This window comes from Notothenia rossii (assembly GCF_949606895.1).
Source record: "Notothenia rossii genome assembly, chromosome: 8".
Classification (NCBI taxonomy): domain Eukaryota; kingdom Metazoa; phylum Chordata; class Actinopteri; order Perciformes; family Nototheniidae; genus Notothenia; species Notothenia rossii.
This window is the reverse complement of record NC_136906.1, coordinates 60,218,389-60,243,432: the sequence shown is the minus strand read 5'-3', so window position 1 is coordinate 60,243,432 and position 25,044 is coordinate 60,218,389. Positions and strand designations below refer to the sequence as shown.

General features: G+C 41.3%; 2 protein-coding genes across 11 annotated transcripts in view; one reads left to right on the top strand and one right to left on the bottom strand.

The window, feature by feature from the left end:
• runx2b (RUNX family transcription factor 2b) overlaps positions 1–4,238 on the top strand; it is a 164,331-nt gene extending 160,093 nt beyond the window's left edge. For all 9 annotated transcript variants that reach the window (XM_079643108.1, XM_079643110.1, XM_079643109.1 and 6 more), the window contains one exon: positions 968–4,238. In XM_079643108.1, the coding sequence (XP_079499234.1) occupies positions 968–1,446 (479 nt within the window). In that variant the 3' untranslated portion in view covers positions 1,447–4,238. The remainder of the gene's footprint in view (positions 1–967) is intronic.
• Positions 4,239–10,698: 6,460 nt separating this feature from the next.
• On the bottom strand, positions 10,699–24,643 carry clic5b (chloride intracellular channel 5b). 2 transcript variants are annotated; one of them, XM_079647014.1, is made up of 6 exons: positions 23,658–24,643; positions 14,498–14,607; positions 14,284–14,409; positions 13,509–13,615; positions 13,133–13,314; positions 10,699–12,249 (listed from the first exon to the last, which is right to left on the bottom strand). In XM_079647014.1, the coding sequence occupies exons 1-6, from the start codon at positions 24,384–24,386 to the stop codon at positions 12,085–12,087; spliced, it is 1,419 nt and encodes a 472-aa protein (XP_079503140.1). In that variant the 5' UTR covers positions 24,387–24,643; the 3' UTR covers positions 10,699–12,084. The 2 variants fall into 2 exon arrangements, with proteins under 2 accessions (XP_079503140.1, XP_079503141.1); XM_079647015.1 differs by lacking the exon at positions 23,658–24,643 and adding an exon at positions 19,453–19,809.
• Positions 24,644–25,044: the final 401 nt, after the last annotated feature.

Genomic DNA, 25,044 nt, shown 5'->3' with positions numbered 1-25,044 from the left:
ACTGAGAGGAGACGAGAGGGAGGGAGGGAGTGCGAGAGGGGGAGGACCTCCTATTCTCCTTAAACTCTGCGCCCAGCGCAAAGCTCGCCACAGCCAGTTAGTGGTTTTCGGGTATTTTTTAAGGGATGAAGCAAAGAGAGGAACGAAGGGTGAGATGGAGCAGCTCCTTCTCAGCTCTCACTCGCTTGTTGCACATGCACACGTACACACACACACACACACACACACACACACACACACACACACACACACACACACACACACACACACACACAGGCTGGAGCCGATGGGAGGCGAGGAGAGGAGCCACATCAGAGCTCAGCCCTGCCTCATTATGGATCTCATGGAAACTGTTTCTGCTCAAAGTGTTTCCACATGTGCAGCTCCTGATTCATCCCAACTGCTTTTTTATGTGCATACAGTATTCACACACACATACACACCATCAGCCCCCCCACCAAACACATGCACCCACACACACCGTTTGCACATACACATTTGCATGCATAAACAGTTATACAGATAGACATGTGCCAACACACACACAGAAACATAAATATGCAGAGGCATAAACATATTAAGGGATATGCATGCGCACAACGTCTCTGATGTGTTTGTTAACTTCATCAGACCTCAAGAGCTGGGTTGGAAAACTCCAGTGAAGATGATAATATTTTTCGATTAATAATATTTTATAGCTCTGCACACAACATCCATTAGCTAAAGTATTTTCCTAATTTGGTTAATACACTTCTTTGGCTTGAAATATTTGATTACATTCTATTCAGTTTACTACTGTTTAGCCCCTCAAGGGACTAATTTATTCAATTCAATTACGTATAGTATCCAAAAATACAAGTTTCACTAAATCAAAGCTGACAAACCGCTATGAAACGATTTCTGCTTCTATAATGATGTGTGCTTTACTGCGAATTTTAAAGTAATTATGTTTTTTATGTTTCAACAGGTTCTTCTGACTTGAGCCCGTTCCCGGGTCAGTTTGAGCGCCAGTTCCCGAGCCTCTCCTCCATCACAGATAGTCGTTACACGGGCCCTAGGATGCACTACCCGACCGGCTTCACCTACACCCCGCCCGTCACCTCCGCCATGTCGCTGGGCAGCGCGCACTACCATACCTACCTTCCCCCCCCATACCCAGGCTCCACCCAGAGCCAGAGCGGCCCCTTCCAGACCAGCAGCACGCCCTATCTCTACTACGGTGCGTCCTCCGGCTCCTACCAGTTCTCCATGGTTCCCGGCGGGGATCGTTCGCCCTCCAGGATGATCCCGCCTTGCACTAGCGCCTCCACGGGCACCTCCCTGGTGAACCCCAACTTACCCAGCCAGACGGAGGGAGGCGTGGACGGCGACGGGAGCCACAGTAACTCCCCGACTGTCCTCAACCCCGGGGGCCGCATGGATGAAGCCGTCTGGAGGCCGTATTGAAGAAAACCAAAGGGGGCGGAGAGGGGAAGTCAAATGATGTCATGGTTTGAAAGCACAAAACCTTTATTTTTTAATTAAAAAGGGGATTTTTGAGCTCTCATCAGCTATCTCTTCCTGGTACTTGGAAATGAAGGTTGAGATAAAAAAAGAAAAAAGCCAGACTTGTATGGACTCGTCTTCCTGGAATGTGTTTTGACCAAGGCACTACAAAGGGAGTCATTCTCACAGCAATAATGAGACAAGACAATTGTGGTATACTAGGCCCAAGTGGATGAGACATTCTTTAGATTTCATTATAATCCACAAGCGAAGGGATGCTTCAACAATATTTGTATAAGACTGCCTCTTTTGTATTGTGTTTGTATTTCAATAAGGCTTTTTGCAGAGCATGTTTTTGTACTACGACAATATCAAGATGCAAGTTAGGCACTGAGTAGCAAGTGATGAGAGTAACACATATGTTACCTCAAGTGGTATGGACAGTAAATTTGCTTTAAACCATTTAATTTAACTTGTATATTGTGGGTGAAACTTGGATGTAGATTAAGGCGTTTTCTTAGTTTTAACTTATAAAGCCATAAATTATGTATTGTATTTGAAACTTGAGTCAAAGAAGTGTAATCTGAATATTTTTGATGCATCTATATGACTAAGTTAAAATTATGTTATTTTCTTTTCTTTTTGATAAGTAATTTAAATAAGTGAGAGCTTTTAATTTCTTTTGTAGTACCCAAAGATTTAAATCGTTTCGAATATGAAATGTAATTTCCAAAGAGTATTGCAACATGTTTTCTCCTGGTGTAACTTTCAGTTTAACTGCTCCACACGTTAAGAGCCCGACATACTCGCTAGGCGTTGACACACATTTGGCTCGGAATGAAACCTTTGGTATTTATTGAGCAATAACTCGAATTGTGCCTCTTGGCAACAAACCATGATAGAGAGCTTCAATGGGGGAACAAATAATTATCCTTTAGGGGGAATTCGTTCTGATTTCTTTAGTTGGTCTAGTCTGACATGCACACAGATACATATGAATCTTCTTGTCCAAATAAGAAATGGTACATTTATACAAACTCTATAATGGTGCCACGCCTAATGGTGCACTCAGCGGGTCAGACTTTAAGGTTTGCTTCTTTTACGATACATGAACTCCTCAGGACTGGAATTATCCATTGATCTCAAATCAATACAGATTTTGTAGATCTGCATATCTTTTTTTTCATATCCAATGTGGCTGAATCATCTGTCAAGATTATCAGAAAAAACATGCCAAGTCTATTGTAGCGTTCATATCATGTGCAGAAGATAGCTTTGAAAAAGTTTGTCTTAGTGTGTGACACACACGGGTACTTTGTTTGTTTGAATTGATCTCTTTCAGTCTCTGAGACTGGAAGAGAAATATCACCGTTAAAGACAAAGAGACTGTGACATTCCTTCAGACATTTATTTATTTTCCTTATTTTTGTTGCTTTTGTTGACATAGTTTACCTAACCGATTTCTCCTCACTTATCCGAGTCACAATCTAAAATCATTCTGTGGCAACAGTTTGAGGCAGAGGTCTGATATTTTCCCATTTAAAATGAATATGTGAGATTTTTAAATAAGTGTTGGGGTTAAAAGAAAAAAAAGTGCAGAAACCGAAATGATTGGATGCAGCTGCTGGCAGCAAACTGGTAACCAAAAAATATGGGAGACTTGTGTATGTTTGTTTCATAAAGCACTTATTTCTTGTTTTATTTTCTAGCAGCACTTGCGGCAGGCTGCCAGCAGGGCTCGCGGTTTTGGTCCTCAGTGCAGATATAACACCAGTGGAGTCAAACATACACACACACACACACATATGCACACTCAAAATGGATAACACTTGGCCAAACAAGCCATTTACATTGGAGTTGAATCTGATCTCACTAGGCAGTTGGTATTTGTTTGAAAAAAAGCGTTTTTCTTGCTTTCATACAATATGATATTCAGTGCATGAAGGTAATATAATAACCCAATTTGAAAAAGCTGAGAAAAACATGGCCCTGTCCAAGGATCAGACTTCAAGCTTTTCATTGAAGGTTTGCACGCAGCGCCTGTTTTCCAGTCTCTGCAGAGGATGTTCTGAACTCACTTAATGGAATTGAACATGTCAAACTACATTTCCCCAACTGCTCCAGCCCAAACGAAAAATCATTTTGCTGTTACAGTGTAACACGAGAAAGCAAATAAAACATTTTAGATTGTTGTGATTTTAAAGCTTTTTTCCAATACAAATTTGGTTAATGTCTCCATAGTAACTATGCACATATGTTGGACCTTTTTTTAATCAGCTTTTTTCTTTCCAAACTTTAGGCAGGAAATGGTCTTTTAAAAACTGTTTACACATCAATGCAGCACTGACATCCCAGTTTGTTCTTATCTGCTTTTGTTAGTGTTGTGTTCTTTTTCATCAGAACACAAGAGGTTTGTCATTTTTCTTTCTTTTGGTTAAATATTGTATAAAAACTGTCATCAAAAACCTTGTATTATTTAATGATCCACATGTATGATATCCAGGAACCATACCTTACCCTGCTCTTATGTTACGTTTACTTGTTATGTATATTGTTATGCTTCTTCTCTCATGAACACTTGTCAGGAATCTAAAGCTAATGGAGACCCCATTAGATTTTGCTGGTGTTTCACAAACATCAAGTACGTTTTTTTTTTTAAAGGGACATACAGACCTGACAACATTGAGTGAAATTGGCATTGTGATTGTACATGTTGTTTATTTTAAGAATAAAATAGGAATTTTGTAACTTAATGTTTGCTCTTAATCTCCTCTCTTCACTGAAATACGTTTTTGTTTAATTTTTTAAAAAAAAGGCAATATGCATGTGTATAGAGATTATCTAAAAACTACTTTTCATCTGCCTCCAGGTAAGTTTTATACTATATATAATACTCTTTTATTATATATGTTTCGTTTAACATTATTATATTATAGTTTTCCACATACAAACAAAAAATTAAACAAAAAATAGGCCGGAAGTAATATATTTGTTTACTCATTACTCATAGTAATTCTGGATCTGGCCCCGCCCACGCTCGCGCTAGTCTGAGCAAAGACCCGCCAGTCTCGTGATCTGGAGAAATGTTTCTGCGTCTGCTTTATTTGTATCCATTTTTATCCATTAGACTGCATTATACAAATTCAGAAATATGTGTTATTAAAAGGAGGTTGTTGTGCACTACCGTCTGGGACTAGCAGTCGTATTAGAATGGTAAATGTATTTTATTGATTGATTGATTGATTGAAAAGTTTATTAACAGCTTGTATATTGGGTATATTTAGCATCTTATATTTGTTAATGTTGTGTGTTAGCTTGCTAGCTTGTAACTGCAGTGGTTGATACAGTGCGAGTGGTTGTGAAACAAACAATAACATATGGTGGGAGTGTTTGGTAAGTCTTGTAGGAAGTTCATGAGTGTGGTTTACGTACCAAAAATGCAAGCTCAAATGTTGGCTGTCACTTTTAGTATGCTAATGCTAACTTTAGCTCTCTCTCTCTCTCTCTCTCTCTCTCTCTCTCTCTCTCTCTCTCTCTCTCTCTCTCTCTCTCTCTCTCTCTCTCTCTCTCTCTCTCTCTGCTGTTAATTAAGTCCCCTCAGCGGTAGAGTTTCCAGGTTAGTTTATTTGTCCGTGCTGTGCCAACTGCCAACGGCCTGTTTATATGTCGGTATTTTGCGTGTTAAACAGCGATTGGCTGTTTCATATGTGTGATGTACAAAATGTAGCTTGGCGAGGCCCACCTTTGAAGATAACATGTTAAGAAAGTGCACAACTATTTAGTGATAGACGTTGCATACATACACTGTAGTCAAGTCATGTGAAGAGTTTGACACAGAAGGCATTTTTTGTCAATTATCTTTAAAGCAATTCAATACTTGTTTGCAAAACAAGATTTTGTTGACACCACAACCCATCCAACTGTGGTGCCTTCAATAACTGATTGTAGGAGACATCTTTTATCCAGTTTTTGAAATAAAAAATATTCAGGCTGCATATTCTTAGATTGTATTTTATTCATAATGAGAGAGAAGGAGAAGTTTGCCTTTTGGTTATTTTACCAGGTGATCTCACAAACCCTAAATAAAAAAGTGTGTGTCTCGAGCTCATTCCCCTGAATGTTTTCATATTTGGATTATATTTCTGCTGAAATTTGTATTTAAATATAAAGGACCACAACTGTCTGAGAGTACTCTTAATTCTCCTATAACATTTGACATTGTCCACACTTCTGGAACAGTTAAGCAGATCTCTTAACGTGTTGCGCACAAGAAGCACTTTAACGGTGTCATCTCTGGTCTGCAGCTCTGTCTGCACCAACATTGTCTTTGGACAGTGGCTAAGGCTGGGGCCCCTAACGGCACGCTCAGCCAGAACACTACTACTGCCACCGCCTCTGTCATGGCATCATTTCAAAGGTACACTGCGAAACCAGAGAGATGGAGACATGAACAGAGACAGGGAGACCCAGGGAAGCTGTTTTACATTATTCCAAGACATAATAGAGCCAATCTAAGTGTGCACGCACACACGTACACATGCTGAAACACAGAGAGAGAAGAGAAGGAGATCTATGTTTTTTTAGCGTTCAGATTGGAAACATTTTCAGGATTTCCCTGAATATAGATTGCATGGAAAAAAAGGATCCTGCTGGTTTCAGGTTCACATTTGCAGCGTTCTCAGCCATGTCTAGCAATTATAATAATGAACTCCGGAGGAGCAACGGGACCCAGACACCCAGATACATTTGCATAATGTCCTGCATGCACAGGAGAGACAGCGGAGCCGAGGCAGACTCATTTAAGAGGGCTTGGTGTGGAGTTTTTGTCCCTGTTGAATTTAGTGGTTGAAGAATGATGCCAGTGATGATGTGTGCTTGATTTTTATACCAGGTCATATCGTTTTTGCAGCAGCAGCAGAAAGAGGACTGCACTCTCTTCCTTATGTAACCACAAGAGAGGAACACAAACAGGAGTTTATGAGGAGACAAACCCACTCCAATCAGATGACTGTGCACACACACACACACACACACACACACACACACACACACAGAGATGACAGCCCATACAAACTGTTTACTTGACCTCTCCAAACGTTTTAGGGGAGCAGCTCAGGCGGGAAGTGATCCTCAAGGGTCCCATACCACTCACTAGCAGTATATCTCTGCCTATGTTTCCGTCTGCACTAACAGGGCTGTGGGTATGTGTTTGTGTGACTTTTCTGCAGGAATCTATGCATCTTGATTTCTCATTTGGTCCAGAGATAAACTCAGGGCAATGAACTCTCTAGTGTGGGCTTTGCCTGTCGACTCGGCGTGACCTCCCTGAACCTTTTCTAATCTAATGATATCTAATTTTAACTAATGGAAAAGGGCCACCTTAATTTCTCAGTGGAAGACCATCTCTGTGCTGAGGAACCTGCCCACAATAAAACACACAAAACAGATCTTAATTTGATCTGATTGTAATTGAGCAACCCCCCTCCAACTCCAGGAGAACTTCAAACTGAGTCAACAATAACTGTGTACTCTGGCGCACTCTAGTGGCTTTTTTTTATGTAACCTTAGGGACCGGGTTGAGGGGCCCACCCATATGGTGTTCCATACAGCCACAGGCAAGCTGGATGTGGCCAAACTAGCTCTTATAATGTTAGTGCTGCTCGTACTAAAGTTCCAACACCCCACGTTCTGCGTCTGTGGACTTCAGCCCGTAGAAGAAGTTTTGCTCCGTGAATGAATGTCAGATATTAAAAGTTCTTCATCCTCATAGAGAGGGGGGAAGGTAAACGAGACTTTTGAACCGTAATAAAAGAAATTATCAATTGGCAGGCGAGCAGCATCCAGGCAGCGGCCCAGTTCTTCACAGACATGGTAGGTTGTAAGGCGTCCTGACATCCAGCACCAGAATCCATTCATCACTAGATTAAAGCAACCTCGTGTCTTTAGCCTGCTTTGGAAACATTTGATTCCCCGAAACCATTTGCTGCTAAGTGAAACGCAGCTCAGAGAAAAGTGCACTTATGAAACATGAAAAAGCATACATTTAAGGATTTCTGCCATTTCAGATTTTGCAATCTGATACATGGCCCCACTGCCTGAAAAAAGAAGACGGAATTACTGGGGAAATGTGAGTGTCAGGACCATGGACAGCGACCAAACACACAAACAAAAGACCTCTTTGTCCAAGGCCTCCGCTCATGTCAGTGTTTCAAATTATACACCATCTCGGCTGTCAAACTGTTGCAGCACCACCGAGTGTACAGAACATTAGACAGCATGAACGTTCGATCGGTGCCAAATATTCATGCAAAACAGGTTTTTTCCATAGGTTTCAGCTAGGCAATAAAATGTCAAAAATGTGGGCAGGGGTCCCATCTTTGTCTTTAACTTAAACATGAAGTAGCCCTATGTGTTCTTCCTGTCAGATGAAGGGCAGTTCAAATGTTATCAGGCGAGTGTTAATTGAGAACCAATGGACTGGTAATTCGGAGCAGTGAGATCCAGCTCACTGCTAAATGACATACAACCCTGGTGACATTAAGATCATGATTGGGCTTTTTGGAAAATCCACCACACGACCATAGCCATGAGGGGATGCCAGGCGAAAAGGGGGAAGAAAGATGCCCGCCATCGTGTCTGGTTCTGCTTTAAACATTCATTCTCTCAGTCTCCAAGGATCATAACTCGTGTTAGAGGCAAGTTTTATGGTTTATGACTGGAAAATAAAATGCTGCGTGTTTCCTGCAGGCGAAGCGATGATTTAAAACTATGAATGATAAAGTGAGAGCCCGTCTGACAGTGCGGATGTGTGAGGGCTGCTGAGGATCCAGACATGTCCGACATGTGGATGTGAGTGTGGTCGTATAGCGAGTGTGGTCGTATAGCGAGTGTGGTCGCCACAGCGCGGTTATATACATTGGAACACGGCATAGTGGGAAATATTCTGGCTCACTAGTACAGTAGGTATCAATACCTGACATCATCATCTCACATAATTAGCACAGTGTCCACATCCTTCTCCAGTGACCATGGATTATTTAATGTGGTCCACGACTGGAACAGAAACTCTAACCAGTAAGTCTAACGGAGAGCATAAATACCTCGGGGCTTTGCTGTCTGCAGACATGGTTACCCATTCCAACTACTCCTGTCCAACAAGCCAATCAGATATGTTTGTTGTTATCTTCTGCTGAAATTCGGGCCTGATTATTTAAATACACAGAAAAATGTCTTGGTCACCTGGCTCCGAGCTCATAAAGCCCACATTTCAGGCCAGGACAGACCTGTCCATGCCTCTACAAGGCTCTACCGCTGATCTTAGACAGGGGCCGACGTTTGCCAAGAACTCTCTCTGGTGAGGTCGTCAGTCTTGCGCCGAAACCGCAGGCGCGCGCCAGGCAGATCAATAATCCCCATCAAGACTCACCACAAGTCACTCAAGCCTCTGAGGGCAGGCGAGCGGAGGAGGGCTGGGGGACCTGCGGAGAATTTGATACTCTCTTAGATCGCTCTCTGTCTCCGAGTGGAAGGGGATGAGGACTCGTCTTCCGCAGCTCTTTAAACATGATCTACTGTTATGACATGGTTTTTGTCGTTTGCCCGGCGTGCTGTGATTAGACACTTCCTTCTCAGGCATGCAGGTTCTCAGCTGCCACCTTCTCAATAGGTTGATGCTGATGTCACATAGAATTTCTCAATATAGGGGTTTGTCATTGGAGAAGGAGGGTAAACTTCTGCTCAAACTATTTGTACCTCTCACTTATTATCACTCTATTTAAGGAGGCAGTTGACAATTCCTTGCCATTATGAAAGGAAATACAAGCCAAATGTTTCTAAAATGTGATAAATAAGTGTTAGATGGATCAGAGACAAGCCCAGTATCTAAAGATGATCTGGAATAAGTAGCGAATATGAGTGTTATTTTTTCACTAATGGAAACAGCCTTGTTATCATTCCATTCAAGTATTTGACATGTCCTTTTATCGCTTTGTATGACACAAGAAAAATATAAAAGCATTCATTTTGAGAATTGTAGCCAATAAATAACATTTAGATGTTGTTTCACGTCAAACTAATGACGGTGACCAAACTGAAAGAGCAGCGAGGATATTGTACGAGATGAACCAACAAGCAAAGCCCTTTCTGCTGCTCCTGCCGTTAAAGTACATGGATAATATAGGGTTTCTACAGTATGAGATCAAAGTAAACTTTTCCTCAGGCTGAAACATATGGGTCCGTCTCCTGGGTACAATATCTATGGTAAGCACCACTGAGGTCTGTATGTGTGCAGTATTTCTTAAACTATGGCCCTTAATTGGATCACAGGTCTGCTTCTGGTGGGTCCTCACACGTCAAACACACCAGTTTGTTTTAATCAGCTCAGGTCTCAGAGCGGGGCTCAATTTAGACAATTTATGCCTGAGCTGAAAAGGTTTAGTAAACCTGGCTATAAAAGTGCGCCGTGTGCGAGTACCTGTCCGCCTATGTGGACTCCCCGTGCTAAGGTGGCCAAGGCCAGCGACTGTTAGATCCACTGGGAGTGTAGAAACAGATTAATGTGGCGTGCCAGACCCCATGACCAGACGTGTTTGACGTTAATGCTCCACTGTATATTATCCAGCTTGCAGAAATGTTGGACGTGAGCGATGGGATCCAAGGACAGGGATGTTTAGGTACTAATTACCAAACAGCAAGGCACAAGTCTCGCTCCATATTTCCTTACTCCTGTGGAAACACTAGGCAGGCTCCATTTATTTTCTTTGACTGTTGTTTCTGGCACGGTCGAGTCTCAGTAAACACCACTCGCCCACCATTGTAAATCCGACAGGCGCAGATCTTTCAAGTTAGACTCCTTTGAGGAAAAATGGAGACGGATCGGATGGCGGCGCTCGGGTTTTCCATCTTAATGAGAGAGTGGAGAAGAGGGATGGCGTTTGATCCCTGGCATGGAAGCCTCTATTTAAGCCTGTCAACGGTCATCACTCTCTCTCCTTCTTTCTCTCTCTCATGGATGGAGAAAAAGACCTGGACCACTGAATTTGATCAACTCAGTCAGGCACACTTAACCCTTTTCAGAACGTGGATCCCTGCTCTAGCGGCACCTTTGCTATCACAGACACACACCAAACACCCCTCCCTTCATGACAACCCTCCGAAGTATCAGTGTTGATTGATCACCTCGCTGGAAAAGAAAAGAAAAGGCAGAAGCAGATCTGTGAAAATATTATTTTATTTGTAGAGCTTCGCAATGAGCAAGGCTTTCAGTCATCATGCTCCAATTTCATATCATATGTTTGTCCAAACCACACAAGAGCCTTATGGTTCAGCAAGGAAGTCTCGCTATAGTTGCAGCCTGACATCAAGCCAAAGACGATAAGCCCCCCAAGACAAATTTCCATCCTCTCTCGGCTTGGACAATGAAACATTTGAACTTTAACCTGTGGATGTTGATGGGCTAAGCAGAGGAAATGTGTCTTTGATGAAGGGCTGGAGGGCAGGCTTCTTCTGACCATCGTGGACCTGGCCTGGAAGACGCTTTCCATCAAAGCCTTAATGGCTCTACCTAATCAGGCCTGATTGGGGCTGCTAAATAAATACTCTCCATTCATAATATCATGTGTAACTGAAGACAAAATCAATACCTACACTGAACATAGCTAGAGGCAGAACAAATGTCTCCTCTCTGGCTGCAATACATGTTTTGAGTCCACCAGTGACATTGGCATGGATTTTGAATACTTCCAAATAAAGGCACATAGTAGTGGATTTTTTCACATCTTGGAAAGCAGCTTTTAAATATGAAATTTTAAATGAGATTCATGCATGCAAAAAAATCATAAACGAGCTTTGTTCTGAGTTATCAATGTCAGCTAAATATTTTTGCAACTAACATCATCAAGCATGTCAAATAATTGGTTTGAATCAAACTTTCTTAAAATCAATCGTTCAAAAGCAGGAGTGAATCTTCAAGATACGTACAAGCTCGAGTAAACAAACAGCAACACCGACAATCAAAATAAATCTGCAGATCGCAACAGTCATATTAAGCAAAACATTTATAGCGCCAATCATCAGTCATAGATGAATCAAGGTGTCTCCCATGGAGCCAGAAGCTTGATAATAAACACTGGAGTCAGACTAGACTTCTGTGGGTTTAGGAATAAATAAAGTGAACGACCCTGACATCAGCAGCTAGTAAAATGTTTGGCCGTGCGGACCGCTGGAGTTTGTATGAAAGAGAGCTTTGTGTTATGAGAAATAAATACAGGACGGGACACAATCATGTTTGAAAAGTGTTATGTCAGAAGTTTCATAGCTGCAAAATTTGAACGTGGTTTGAAGTTAAATGTGCTTGATTTGCCATCCGCTCCACTTCTCTTTTGCCATGTCTGTTTTTGCAATTGCAACACCACATAACTAAAGCAGTGGGCCTGTAAGCCACCCTGCAATATCTGACTATGACAGACAGATAAGGTCTGTGTCCTGAAAATACCACTGAACAAGACTCAAAGGACAGTCACATTTATGTTGAAAAGTGATTGGGGTTTTTTGTGTTGTGTTACTAGTTTATTTTGTCTGAGCTCGGGGTTGCTTGGCGAATTACTTGGCCAGTCTCCTCGCCACGTCTTTGTAGGCGGTCTCGATCTCTGAGTTAGCAGCACAGGTGTTGGTGAACTCGTCACGTGTGGAAGCGTTCTTCAAGTACCGCCAAACCCCCTTCATTTCTGAGGGGATGTCGTAGTTGCGGTACTTCTTAGCGACAACCTGTGAGAGAAAGCAAAGCTGTAACTTTGAGAAGTGAAGACAAACTTGATTTATTTGAGCACATTTAAAATCCATCCTTGGGAGGTATTTTAACTGTACCATCAATTTTGTATGCAGTTCAAGTAAAGAGAATTTCTAATTGTTAGTAGCGTACCCTGCTTTTCTACTAAATATATGTGCGACAAATTCAACAAATGCTTGGGTGTTTTCTGTGCTTAACATGTTCAACTAATTAGGCACTAGTAACATAATGAGGACCTTTTTCAGAAAAAACATGAGACGATACTTTTTTAGGGTCTCTACATGCTGACGCTTGCCAATGAGCCTTAAACACAGCCGTGGCTGATTGGAATGTTATTAGTTGAAGAGTTATCTATACCTGTAGGTGGCGATACACTCATGGGATCTCCTGTACCATATTTCATGAAAATCCATCCCCAAGTTGTTGAGTTATTTTGGTTTGGACTGAGCCACATTTTGAGCAACGGGCCAATACTTATATCTTGTCAGTGTACTCATGACTTCTGAGTAATCACATTATGGTTTTTTCCTGTATGGCTGAAAACACGAAAGTATTTCTCTTTTTTTTTCAGATTTACCCAAAAACGTTTTATTGATTACAATTTATACTACAAATATCTTAAAAATGCCTTAATTACACCATTTGAATATTATTCTTATACATTTTTTTTGTTTAATTCCTCTTATTATTATGTGTTATCTTGTCCTTTTTGCTCAGTTTAAATACTAAATTGTATTTGCATTGAAAACTGAAAAAACACTGGAAAAAAGGCCTCACACATGAATACCTCAAAGATAACATATCAAGTACTCCTAATGTGTTTTTGAATGAACCACTAACATTAATATTTCCCCTCTTTACCTTGACTATGTGCAGTTTAGGCAGCAGGTTGCAGTCTGCGAGAGTGAGCTCATTTCCGTCGAGGAAGCCTCTGTTGGAGCCCTTCTCCTCCTCCATGCTGTCTGCATCGATCTCATCTGGCAGTGTGCTGTTCAGGTAGTCATCCAGCTTCTTCAGGGCCCTGTTCAAACCTTTCTCTAGAACTAAACATACAGAAACGTACATATGCATAAGTACAAGGTGAAAGTGTGTGGTGTTAACCTCACTAGGTGGCAGCACAGCAGAATATTTAAAAGCCTCAAACACTGGACTCTGCTTCTACCTAGTGGAGGAATAGAGTATTGTATTCTTTGTGTGTGCGTCTGTGAGTGTAAAAGGCACAAAATGAGCAGCCCACCTGCGTTGGCCTCTGGTTTGGTGTTCTTGATGAAGGCTGAGAACTTGGCGAAGATGTCATTTCCAGCTGTGTTGGACTCTCTCTGCCTGGCTGCCAGTTTGGGATACCTGAGCAGACGGGGGGACAGAGGTAGGAGACGCAGTCAGAGACGCAGGCAGACCTAACCATCTGGATAGCATTAACACCTGGACTGGCGCTCAGCTCTGACTAAAAGCATGTTACACGCTCACACACCGAGTTGGCCGCCCGCCTCTTAAAGCTCTCCCACACTAAGGTCCATTTATAATGCAAAAAACTTTACAGGCAATAAAAGAAAGATTAAGTTAAACTGACATTTTTCTATGCAACTGCTCACACACAGGCTCTGGTTTCTTCTTAGTAGTGACAATAACACAAAACAGTAAACCTGTCTTGATTTGTCCAGAATTACACAAAAGCTATGGCTCAATTTAGCCCATATTGTCTGTGTGCCTGAGACATATACATATATATATATATATATATATATATATATATATATATATATATATATATATATATATATATATATATACACTTATTCACAAAAAGATTTATAGCAGCCATAAACAACAAACAGATGTATCAGTTAACATCAACCTTCATCAAATACAGCACGTATTCGCTTTTATTGGACTAAAATGTTTCCTGCCCTTTCAGCAGTGTCGCTGAAGTGAAGTAAATCTAGCCAAAAGCAGCATGTGTGCAGTCAGCGATACTGTAAACCATGCGTTGTAAAACCTTCCAGTTGAATTACTTTGGAGGACCGAGCGTTTCCTCCAGAAACTCCTCGATCTTGTTGATATCGGTCTTGACTTCTCCGTTGAAGGTCAGGAAAGGAGGGTGCGTCCCCGGGGCCAGGTTGTGCAAATCTGCTGGCTTTCTGCAGAGGACATAAAGATAGCGGTGTGTCGTGAGGAATGGCGCAGGTGTGTTTGTGCGTTGGAAGCTAGCATTTTACGTTTCCTCACCTTTTGAGGTCAACAGTGGTGACGTTGAACACGACTCCTTTGAGCCAGAGGATCATGAAGAGGCGCTGAGAGAAGGGACAGTTGCCGATGCTTTCTCCATCATTTCCGGCCTAAATTATAGAAAAAAAGTCAGAGTTTAAATATAATGTACATAGGCAAATCGCACGTACAATGGATGGACTACAGTTGTTAAAGAAAAGTCAGTATTTTTTTCAAAGCGGTATCCTGAGGACTGATCCCTTGGCAATGTATTTGACATTAGATGACAGCCGGATGGTACAGCTACCAAACGTATTTTAGCAATCTTTAAATAATCCACGTATATAACATTATATTTATAATTTTTTAACCCATCAATCTAGCTTTCAGACATCCCTTTCTGGTGGGCAACTATCAATGCTATATACCAGCGGTTTCAAAGTGTGAGGCGCGCCTCCCCGGGGGGTGCCATAGAGCTTCAGAGGAGGTAACGAGGAACAATGAAATCTAGCAAGTTAACTTCAGCTAACTTTATGCGAGCAGCAACATGGATCAATTTTTTGTTAAATTACATAAAGTGAGAGAGGAGACAGCGTCTGGCAGAAAACGTGTGTCACTTGCACACTTTTGGCTGTCTGTGGAGACCGAGTTCCCCCACCTCGCCAAAAAGGCTGTAAAAGTGCTCATTCCCTTCCCCTCCAACCAGGGGTGGACTGGCCATCTGTAGAATCTGGAGAATGGCCGGTCGTCAAGGGCCGTTGACGGCCGGCTCGGTTCACTGACGGCCGGCCCCGCCCTTCATTTGTTATGTTTTTAAACGGCATCATCAATGTTGCACTGACAGGCGACAGAGGTCCACCGTTTCCCCGCAGCGAGGCGCCCCCCCCCGTTGACAGTTCACTAGTGGTAGGCTTTTCTTTAGATGGCTATAATATGTTTTGGTACCAAGCATTACATTTCCTAGACTGGTACATCCAAATGCATCTCCAACCTGTAAGTGGGCAGGCTCAATCTAGTGTAGGTAATTCACTGACTGTTAACAAGTACCTTATTCAACCCCACTTCAAAAACTCTCCACTTAACTACTAACCCCCCTATCTCATTTACCATGTTTTTACAGTTAGGAAAATCCTTGGTCACAAGGTTGTCTCTCTGAAAACAAACCTTGCTACTATCAATAAAATACATATTGGATTAAGCTGACTGTTATCTTTTACTTTTGTTTGAATAGAAAGGTTTCAATAAGCTGTATAAATGTAAACACTATGTGAACACGCATTAATACGTCACCCTGAAATCCCTGATTCAAATTTACGATAGGGAGAAGTCCAACCAAGTACACTCTGGGTCAGTTATATATTATACCTGTACTAAATGGTGTCTATATAAATGTGGGCATGTAAAATGGAAGCATAATCTTGCCTTTCTGTTAAAGCTTTGAATTGTCTAATTTGTTTTCAGTTTTAAATGTCTTAATGGTGTTTCATACGACAAATAAAGCTTACAAATAACGAAATAAGAGTCAAAGTTTTCCTCCTTGTTCTAACACTTGTGATATTATCACATCCCCTCCATCATATACTTGTGGACATGCAGTGAGATCATGTGTCGGCATGTATGGATATACAGCAGAGCCTCAGGAGTGACACCTGACCCACTGGCCCGGCTGAATTATACACGGTGCTTTCATCCCCTGGTTCACTGGCCGCTGGGGCACAGAGGGCAGGGTCAGACCTGCAGGCCTGCAGTCACAGAAACACAACACAGAAAAAGAAGTGCACTGACCTCAAGGTCAGCAGAGATTTGACAGGGGAGACTATCTATTATATTTTGGTGATTTGGGTACTCTACTCCAAAGCATTTAGAAAGCAATGAATTGATTTCATTATGTACACATTTTCTGAGATGGCTTGCAGAAGCTCAGAGTAGCAATTGAGAGAGAAAAAATTCAATTGTTTTCTCTTCTGTGTTTGGACTTATAACAATACATGAAAGCAGTGTTTCCCCTACCATTGTCTTGGCGGGGCGCTGCGCCCCCCTGAAATTCAAGGTGTTTAAAATGTGTTTTATTATTATTATATATATTATAATAAGTTATTATAATTTTGTTATTATGGTTTTTTATTATTATCAGCCTGAAACCAGCCCGAACACACACCCGCAGCCTGGCTGGGAGTTTGTGTGCTCACACACCGACTCACAGCGTCCCGCCGTCTCAGGGAGGAGAAATCGGCGAAGCTGCAGCTGAGAAAGGATTTAGAGTGTGTGTGTGAGGAAGTCCGTGGATTGGTCCACGTAACGGCTCCACGGACGTAACGTAACGGCTCCAAGGATTGGGTCCATTTGGGTATGGGCACTTCACTGTACCCAGGAAGAAAAAGAGAAATCTCCAACGAGGCGTTCTGGGGCAGAAGCATAGACAGGTCTTTTCTGTGTTAGAGTTTTACTCGCTACAGGGTGTACTTTGAGGGTTTTTGACTCTGCAGACCGTTTACATGCAGAAAAACCTTCATAACACACAAGGGGACGGGTAACAACCGAAAAAGCATGACATGGGCCCTTTAAGTCTTTAACACCACTATCATTATAATTAAAAATAAATCATTTGGATGACCATGAGTCACTTCACAAATACCTATTATACACCTTCGTGGAAAACATATTGCCTTTCGGTTCATGTGCCTGACAGTAACACCGCTCCTAGCAAAGACCAGAAACAGCTGTCGGTCTAAAAGTAGCTGAGCCAACTGTATGTACTCCAGCCATTGATGCACGTGCTGTCATGCTGCCTGAGCCCATGTGATGCTTCTGTCCGTGCATTGTTGTGGCTAGGCTCAGCAGCACGGAGGTAACACAATACACAGCCGCTGATAATAGTCAATCGACATCTAGAAAACGGAGGACAAAAGCTGTCACACACAACTAGACCTGTGGGCGCAAGGAACGCTGAGAGATCTAACGATGCAGGGGGGGGGGATCCAGCACACATGTATACTTTACTATAACTGGGTTTTGCTGTTCTTTGTTAGTCTAAACACTCATTTTTATTGAGCATTAATTATACTTTAGCATTACCTGGGCTTGGTTGAGGAAGCACATGCTCATGTCTTCATGTTATCTTGTTTATGTGATGAGTTGATATTGCAATTTAATTCAATTCTCCTGTTCAAACACATTACATTTCTAAGAGAAAGAGCAAATATCTAGGATTAGAGAAATAATTGTAGTAGATAAAATGTTGCATCTTGTATCTCCAGTGTGCTTTTCTGTCTGTAAAGCAATTTTTAAAGGCTGTTAAACACTTTGTTCATTCTATTGAACCAATAAGTATTAAGCCATTTCAAAATATAAGTAAAGGAAGTGCAGCCACGTAAGATAGTTATATGTCCATCAGGTATATCTCCGTAGGCAGCGTCATGGAAATAACTCATATTAGGGCTAATATTAGCAATATGGAAACCACTCCGTATAAAACAAGGTCCTTATCCTGTATCACCTACAGTTGATGGTAGTCTATGATGAAGCAATGTATGGCTGTAACAGCGACACATCCTTAAAATCCCATAAAATACATTATAGATCATCTCCAGTGTTAGTGTAAGGCAAGGCAAGGCAAGTTTATTTATATAGAACTTTTCTGTACGTGACAATTCAAAGTGCTTTACAAAACAGTGCAATAATTCGAATATTTGTACCACTTAGCCTTGCTCTCAAACAGCTCTTTCTGACAGCAAGGTAAGTGGTAAAATTGTTCTAAATATAGTGAAAAGTTATAATGAAGATGTTTTCTACTATCTTCAAAGCCACCAGACACCATTGACCACAACTTTGATTTTAGCATGCATGACACATTTTGTTGATGATTTACAGTTTCCTCAATTGGTTAGTTAGTTTGTCTTATGTTGTTGTTATTAAGTTACAGTTCCCTAAAGTCACCCATTAATACCAACAATTGAGGTCAAATGTATGTTTTTTGTTGACGAGAGATAACGGCTTCAGTTCCCCATAAGCGATGAATGTCCGACGGCAAGCTAAAATGGTGAAAATATGTGAAATATAGTACATTTATTAGCTTTCGCACCCAATTTCCAAACTGGGGGCATGCCAACCATCATCTACTGTAGGTATTACTCAGTATCTGACTATGGATTGGAACTTTCCCTTTAAGAAAACTTCAATAGAAGGCAATAGTGACTTTGGTTTATTGAGGAACACCATTTAATAAACATGTGAGTGACATCTTAAAATACCTAGCTTAATTTAAGTCTAGCTACAATATGTTGCTCTTTAGAACGATGTATGTCATACTTAGACAACAGGAACATGTCAAAGATCAGGAGGGCAATGCAAGCCGACAAGTCTTGAACTTTATGTTACCAAGCCAGTTTCCAGGGAGTTGGTGCGTCTGAAGTCAGCCTCCACTCCAGCTAATTGGGTCAGTGCATCCAGGCAGCACATCCACAATGAGCCTCCACCTCACCTGCCTCAGGTATATTCATCCGCCTCTAACATTTCCCACAGGGCCTCAAGTGCACCCATTTGTGTAGCGCAAAACAACACAGCTGTATCTACTGAAGCTTGTTTGCTCTCTTTCAGGAGATAATCTGGGACATCTATTGATTGGGAGAAATGTCAGCGCTACTTGCATACAAAAGAGCAGAGTGGCTCATTTAATGGATTGTGCTGGAGAGAATTAGCTAATGCAGTCCTTTCTTTAAACAAGGCTTTAATGTGAAGCAATATGAAGTACTGCAACAGTACCCCAATGCTAGATTCCTACCATCCACTAGCAGCCTCCGTATCACTGTCACAACAATCCTGGGTCACCAGTGTGCCAGTGCGTATGTAACTCTACCTCTACTATTGAGTTACACAAGCTTTCCACAACACAATATCCTGCACATATGCTGCTTATATCTTCCAGCAAAGCTTAAGTTAAGACAATACTTTAAGCATATATTCTGACTCTGTCTTACCTTGACAAAAAGCTCAATATCAGGGTCTCTGTCTTGGCTGTCAGTGGACATGATGCCTGCTTCTGGCTGTCACCTTGATTCTTTTTTTAAAATTAAAGTCCTTTGCTTATGCTCTGAGGTCTACATCCTCCAGAGAGATGATTAAAAAAGAAACCAGCTATCCTCTCTGCGGTGACAGCGATCCCTTAAACCTTAAAAACGTTTTGGTTTTCAGGCCTTGATTTGAGATCTCCACCCCCTTTGGTCCTTGTAATGGCTTTCTTCTCCCTTGCTGGTGTCCAGTCCAGGTGGCAGGTGGAGCCCTGACTCTGATTTAGACACAGATGGAGCGCAGAGCTAGCTCTCACTGACACAAGAGTGGAAAACAGGTGTCAGTCTATAACCAAGGGGTGGAGCCCCATCCCTCTCTTTCTACCACTGCAACCAAACTCCCCTGTAAAAAAACACACATGACTAACATCACCTCCTTTCTTATCTGTGTCACCTCTCTTAAATATTCCAACTCACTTTCTTAATTTTCTATTTGTTTTTTGGTTTCAGATCAGGTTGAATTTACCATTCATTTTGCAATCAGCAAAAAAAATACCTTGCAAGTATAGTCCCAAATATCGAATATAACCTGCAAAAAAAGTGGTATGACTATTTTTGACAGTTTTTGTCCGTTTTTGAGTGAGAAGCAGCATAAATATTTAACGAGTGTTCACATGTTCCAGCTCTGGCAGAATGAGGCAGGTTATATTTGATCACCAGCAGGAGACGATTCCTCTGTGAATTATTGATGCTTGGATTTGGTTTTATGGCAAGAATTGGCGTTCATTTACAGAGAGAACCTAAGTAGGGCAACCAAAATATAAGCGGGTCTGACTGAAAACATCTTCATCAGCACACACTGGAGAAAATGAGTGGCTTAGCCTATGAATTTATAAGTCAGATAAAAGCAGAAAAACAGAGAAGCTAGAACTAATTTAAACTAAACAGTTTCTATTTATAGCAGCCCCCTCTCGTGGCTGACATGCCAACATGCAGCAAGAGCCAATTACTGTGCTACTGTGGAAGAGTTCATTATATGTTTATGAGGGAAAGCATTGAGTACTTTCACAATGTGTTAATTTAGGTTTTATTTGTATAGGTCTTAATCAATGTTTCCATATTCTTGACAGCCCTCTAATGATGAAAACAACACATGATAAAGAGCTAAACTGACTTTATCAGTTTTGTCATTGTAGGGTTTTTTTCTTTTATTGAAAAACGTTTTTCTCTTAAATTACATCTTGTAAATATTTATGGAATGGTTGAACCTTTTCATTAAGATCTCTAATTTTGCTCTCTTGCCGATAGTGTGACGAGAACATCGTTAGCACTCTCATATCTGTTCGGTACATAAGAATACTACCATCAGCCACTTAGCTTAGCCTTCCCCTCACAGATTTATTTTAAAGTTTGGTTTAACAAATCATGGATATCTGTTAATAAGATAACTTGAGACGAGAGGGGTATTGGATTTCTTGGAACTTTAGACCAGCAAGCTAGCAGTTTTCCCCTCTTTGTGTTTTCCATGCTAAGCTAAGACTATTGGCTTCAATGGTATCCATTTTCTCACCTAACTCATCGCAAAACATCAGACAAGCATATGTCCCAATATGTCTTAACTATTCATTTTTAAGGATGTCTAAATAGTGGATGATCATAAAACCATTAAGGGTTTAGAAGATATGGCCTTGGTTTTTGTGTCTTTTGGAGACAAAAGGTAAAATCCCTGGCTTAAGTTATTGGTGCTAATCATTCACTTGTACATCAAACAGTAACAGACCTTTTGTATCTGTCTGGACCCAAGGTGGAGGGGAGAGTCAACACACTTGCCAAATGTGACAACAGACTTGTCAATATAAGCATTGTCTCGATAGACAATCAGTGACAAAAAATCTTTTGAACAGGATTATATGTCCATCCACATTTTGCCAGTAACTACTTAAGCATTTGTACAGCTTGTTATCATACAGTATGAGAATCTAAAAAACACGCTTAGTTATATTAGTGATAGCCTGTTCTGCGGTAATCAGCTTTATCACTGACAGCAGAGGAGAAGCCATTAGGGCTTTTAACTTGGACAGCCAATCTCCTTACCCCCCTCCCTATTTTTATAGCGCTGCTTAGTTGGGTTTATGGCGATTGTTGTTGAACATTAAAGAGTTGGGAAATGGAGGATTGAGTGGTATGCGGAAAAGAGACAAATATGTTGTCACAATCCTGGAGAACTATGGTCGTTGCTTATTATAATTGTGAAAAGATAGTATCTCTAATCACAATTTCTCGGATGTTGTTTCTGAACACGGGTGAAAATCGTCAAAAAAGGACAGAAGGTTTCTTTATGGCTAAATAACATAAAATCCTCTTTTACGGGAATCTTTTCTTGTTAAATTCAAAACAATGGACATTCAATATGTTATTTTGATATGTTCATGAAATGTGGGATTTAGCTAAGCTTAAACTGTTTCTGGAGTATGCCACAGTCCCTGTCACATGTATGGTAGAAAGTTAGGATCAAGAAAACCTCATCCAGGTCAGATTGTAGCAATTACTTGTTTGTTTGCAAGCCATCTGTGTTGATTGCAACTGACAATGGCTTTTGCTGTTACAATACAAAGACACTTTTCGGATTTAAAACAAACCACTGCTGTCCTTCCTCGTTACAAGGCCTCTTTTTGAGCTAAAACAGAGATTCTTGAGCCCCGCCCACTGACTCAATCTCTGTTGCTCAATCAGCAAAGTGACCCCTGCATGTGCTGATAGCACAGCTCATAGAGCAGCTCTATCAGAAAACACACAGTGGGATTTACTCAGGCATGGAGTTCACCCCTGGTTTCTATGGCTGTACAGTAAACGGGTTAATTATTACAACAGGCTGCCTCCAGATTAAACTCACTGACAAAGCCACTGAAACTAAGAGATCCATGCTTCTGTGACATTTCTTACTGATAACTATGCTTTGTCATATATAATTCTACTTCAGTTTATTATTATTTATTTATTATTCCTACAACTGTTGTTCTAGTATTTGCCTCTAATTACTGACTCCAAAAAGTGTTATTCAGTCTACTTAAATGCGCTCTACAGATAAGCTTCAACCATGTTTAGACTGGCTTTAAAATAGTGTTTCTATTTTGAATCTTTTAAATGTGCCATATATATTTTGAATGGGAGAAATAGAGTGATTTAGTGTCTCGCTTTCTAACATCATTATAGTTTGAACCTGTTTTAAATGTTTCTGCGTCACATTTTCCCTCTGTGTACATTTCTTAGGCTCAAATGAGCTGCAAATGGAAATCATATTTCTTGAATGTTAAAACGTACCTGGCAAATTAAACGTATTAAACAGATTTGATTGTGAAATGCCTTAAACATAATCAGTAATTGCTTCAGATTATTTAACATGAGACTTATCATATAATGATCTCATAGGCTAATGTGTTGATTTGTCATGTTTATGGCTCAGAAGTGGCAAAAAGTGGTCGATGTTGCACCTTTTGGATGATATGCAATCTACATGCCAGATAGTGCAACACAATAATCCATGTTCTGTCTACAAAATGCACAGCATGTACATTGGCTGATACATGTACCGAAGGGTAATTTAAATTCATACCCTGCAATACGACAGATCATTCATGATGCCTTATTGTAGGGCACGATAAGAATTTATTGATGCAGGGTGTAAATTCACAACCATATAAAGTAATTCAATTTGTTCCACCTTCTGCAGCTTATCATTGATGTAGCCTAATTAGACATTAATCAGCTATAATTAAAGTACTATAATATAATTTAAAATAGTATATACTGCAATAAGTGTATATTTTGACGCTTATATTTTTATCTTTTACTTGTAATACACTATTTATAAACCGGGGTATTTCTCTTTTTTACCTAAATGTTCTTAGTACTTCCTTGCACCACTATGTTTAAAACTAACAGCAAAGAGTTTTTCTTGCGGTTAATAAAAAGCTAAATGTCCTGCACAGTGAAGAATACAAGGTGAGATGGCTTCAAGGATCCTTTTGGTAAATCATATTGCTGAGTCCATCACTAAAGATAGTAAAAAAACTAACTTTAATGCAGCAACTTCGTTGTATTCCTCATGCTGAGCAGTGGATCAGATACTGCCTGGTTGGCTCTCTGCCCACCTGTCGGCCTGAAAGGAGTCTTACCTTGACGAACAGAGAGATGTCCGGCTGGCTGGGGTCCTCCGGGGCTGCGCTGCTGTCGTCCAGACTGACACTCTCCAGAGTTTGCACACTTAAGTCTACAGACGGCTCCGGGGTGCTGTCGGGGCTGGGGGGAGAGTCCGATCTACCATTCTCCGCGGTCTCCTCGTCCTCCACCCGCGGCTGGATCGGCGGGTCGTCGCACGGGTCCCCGGGGGAGGCAGAGGATGCTGAGGAGGCCGAAGAGCGCCTGGATCCGCCGTTCACTTCCTCCACCTGCACCGTGACTTCTGGCTCCAGCATTGGACACACAACTGGCTCCGGCATTACGCACACCTCTGGCTCCGGCATTGGACACACAACTGGCTCAGGCAGGTCGCAAACTTCTTGCTCCGGCATTGGACACACAACTGGCTCGGGCATTACGCACACCTCTGGTCCTTCCTCAGCTTGAACTTCTTCTTTAACCTCGTCCTTTGCTTTCGCCTCTTCTTCATCATCGCTGGATGAAGAGGACGAGCTGCTGTGTTTGTCCTCGTCTCTGACGGCCATGTAGTCCGGGGAGCTGCGCCCCTTTCCCTTCGTGGAGACGTGGACCTGCACCTCGCTGTACAGCGGCTCCATGACCTCTGCGGGAATCTCATATTTGGGCTCTAGTTCGGGGCTGTTTGCTCCATCGCGGGGCTGTTTCTGCATACGTCCCTCATCTACAGTTTCGTAGATGTTGTCCATGTTTGCTGGATTAGTGTTGGCACACCTGCTGTAGCGTGGAGGACTGCTGAATTGGTCTAACTGGTGGCACACAGTGTGCCTGCCTCTGAGCGTCTGGGCAAATTCCAGCGATAACTCATAGCAGACCTTTGATCCTGGAAGTTAACAAGTGATTTATGCAAAACCTGAGGCCTCTGTGCTTTCAAGGACATATTAGGGAAATACCCTTTTAAATGCAATACTTTTTGAATGCAGTATAATTCTTGTCTTTTAATTTTTCCAACTTTTTAATTGCTGGAGTATATTATTATTTTCCAATTTAGAATTTTCCAGTTCTTTTAACACAGGTTTCTCTGCAATCCATCAAATCTTTTTCAGTACTAGTTTCCTTGAAACAACTGTAGAGGTTAGTTTAACATAATAATAACATAATTTTTTAGGCAAGGAAGGGGGCTTTTTTGTCATGAGGCTTTTTTTAATTTATATGTGCATATTTTTTCTTTTAAATAACTCAGTGAATATATAAAAAAAATACAATTAATTAGAAGCTCTTAAAGTAACTGCAGAATAAATTCAGAATGATGTTGTTCACTCACTCCCACAACCCATCAGAGACTGCACTGACCTCACCACCTTCAAAAAACTCACAAAAACTCACCTCTTCAATCTGGCTTTTAAT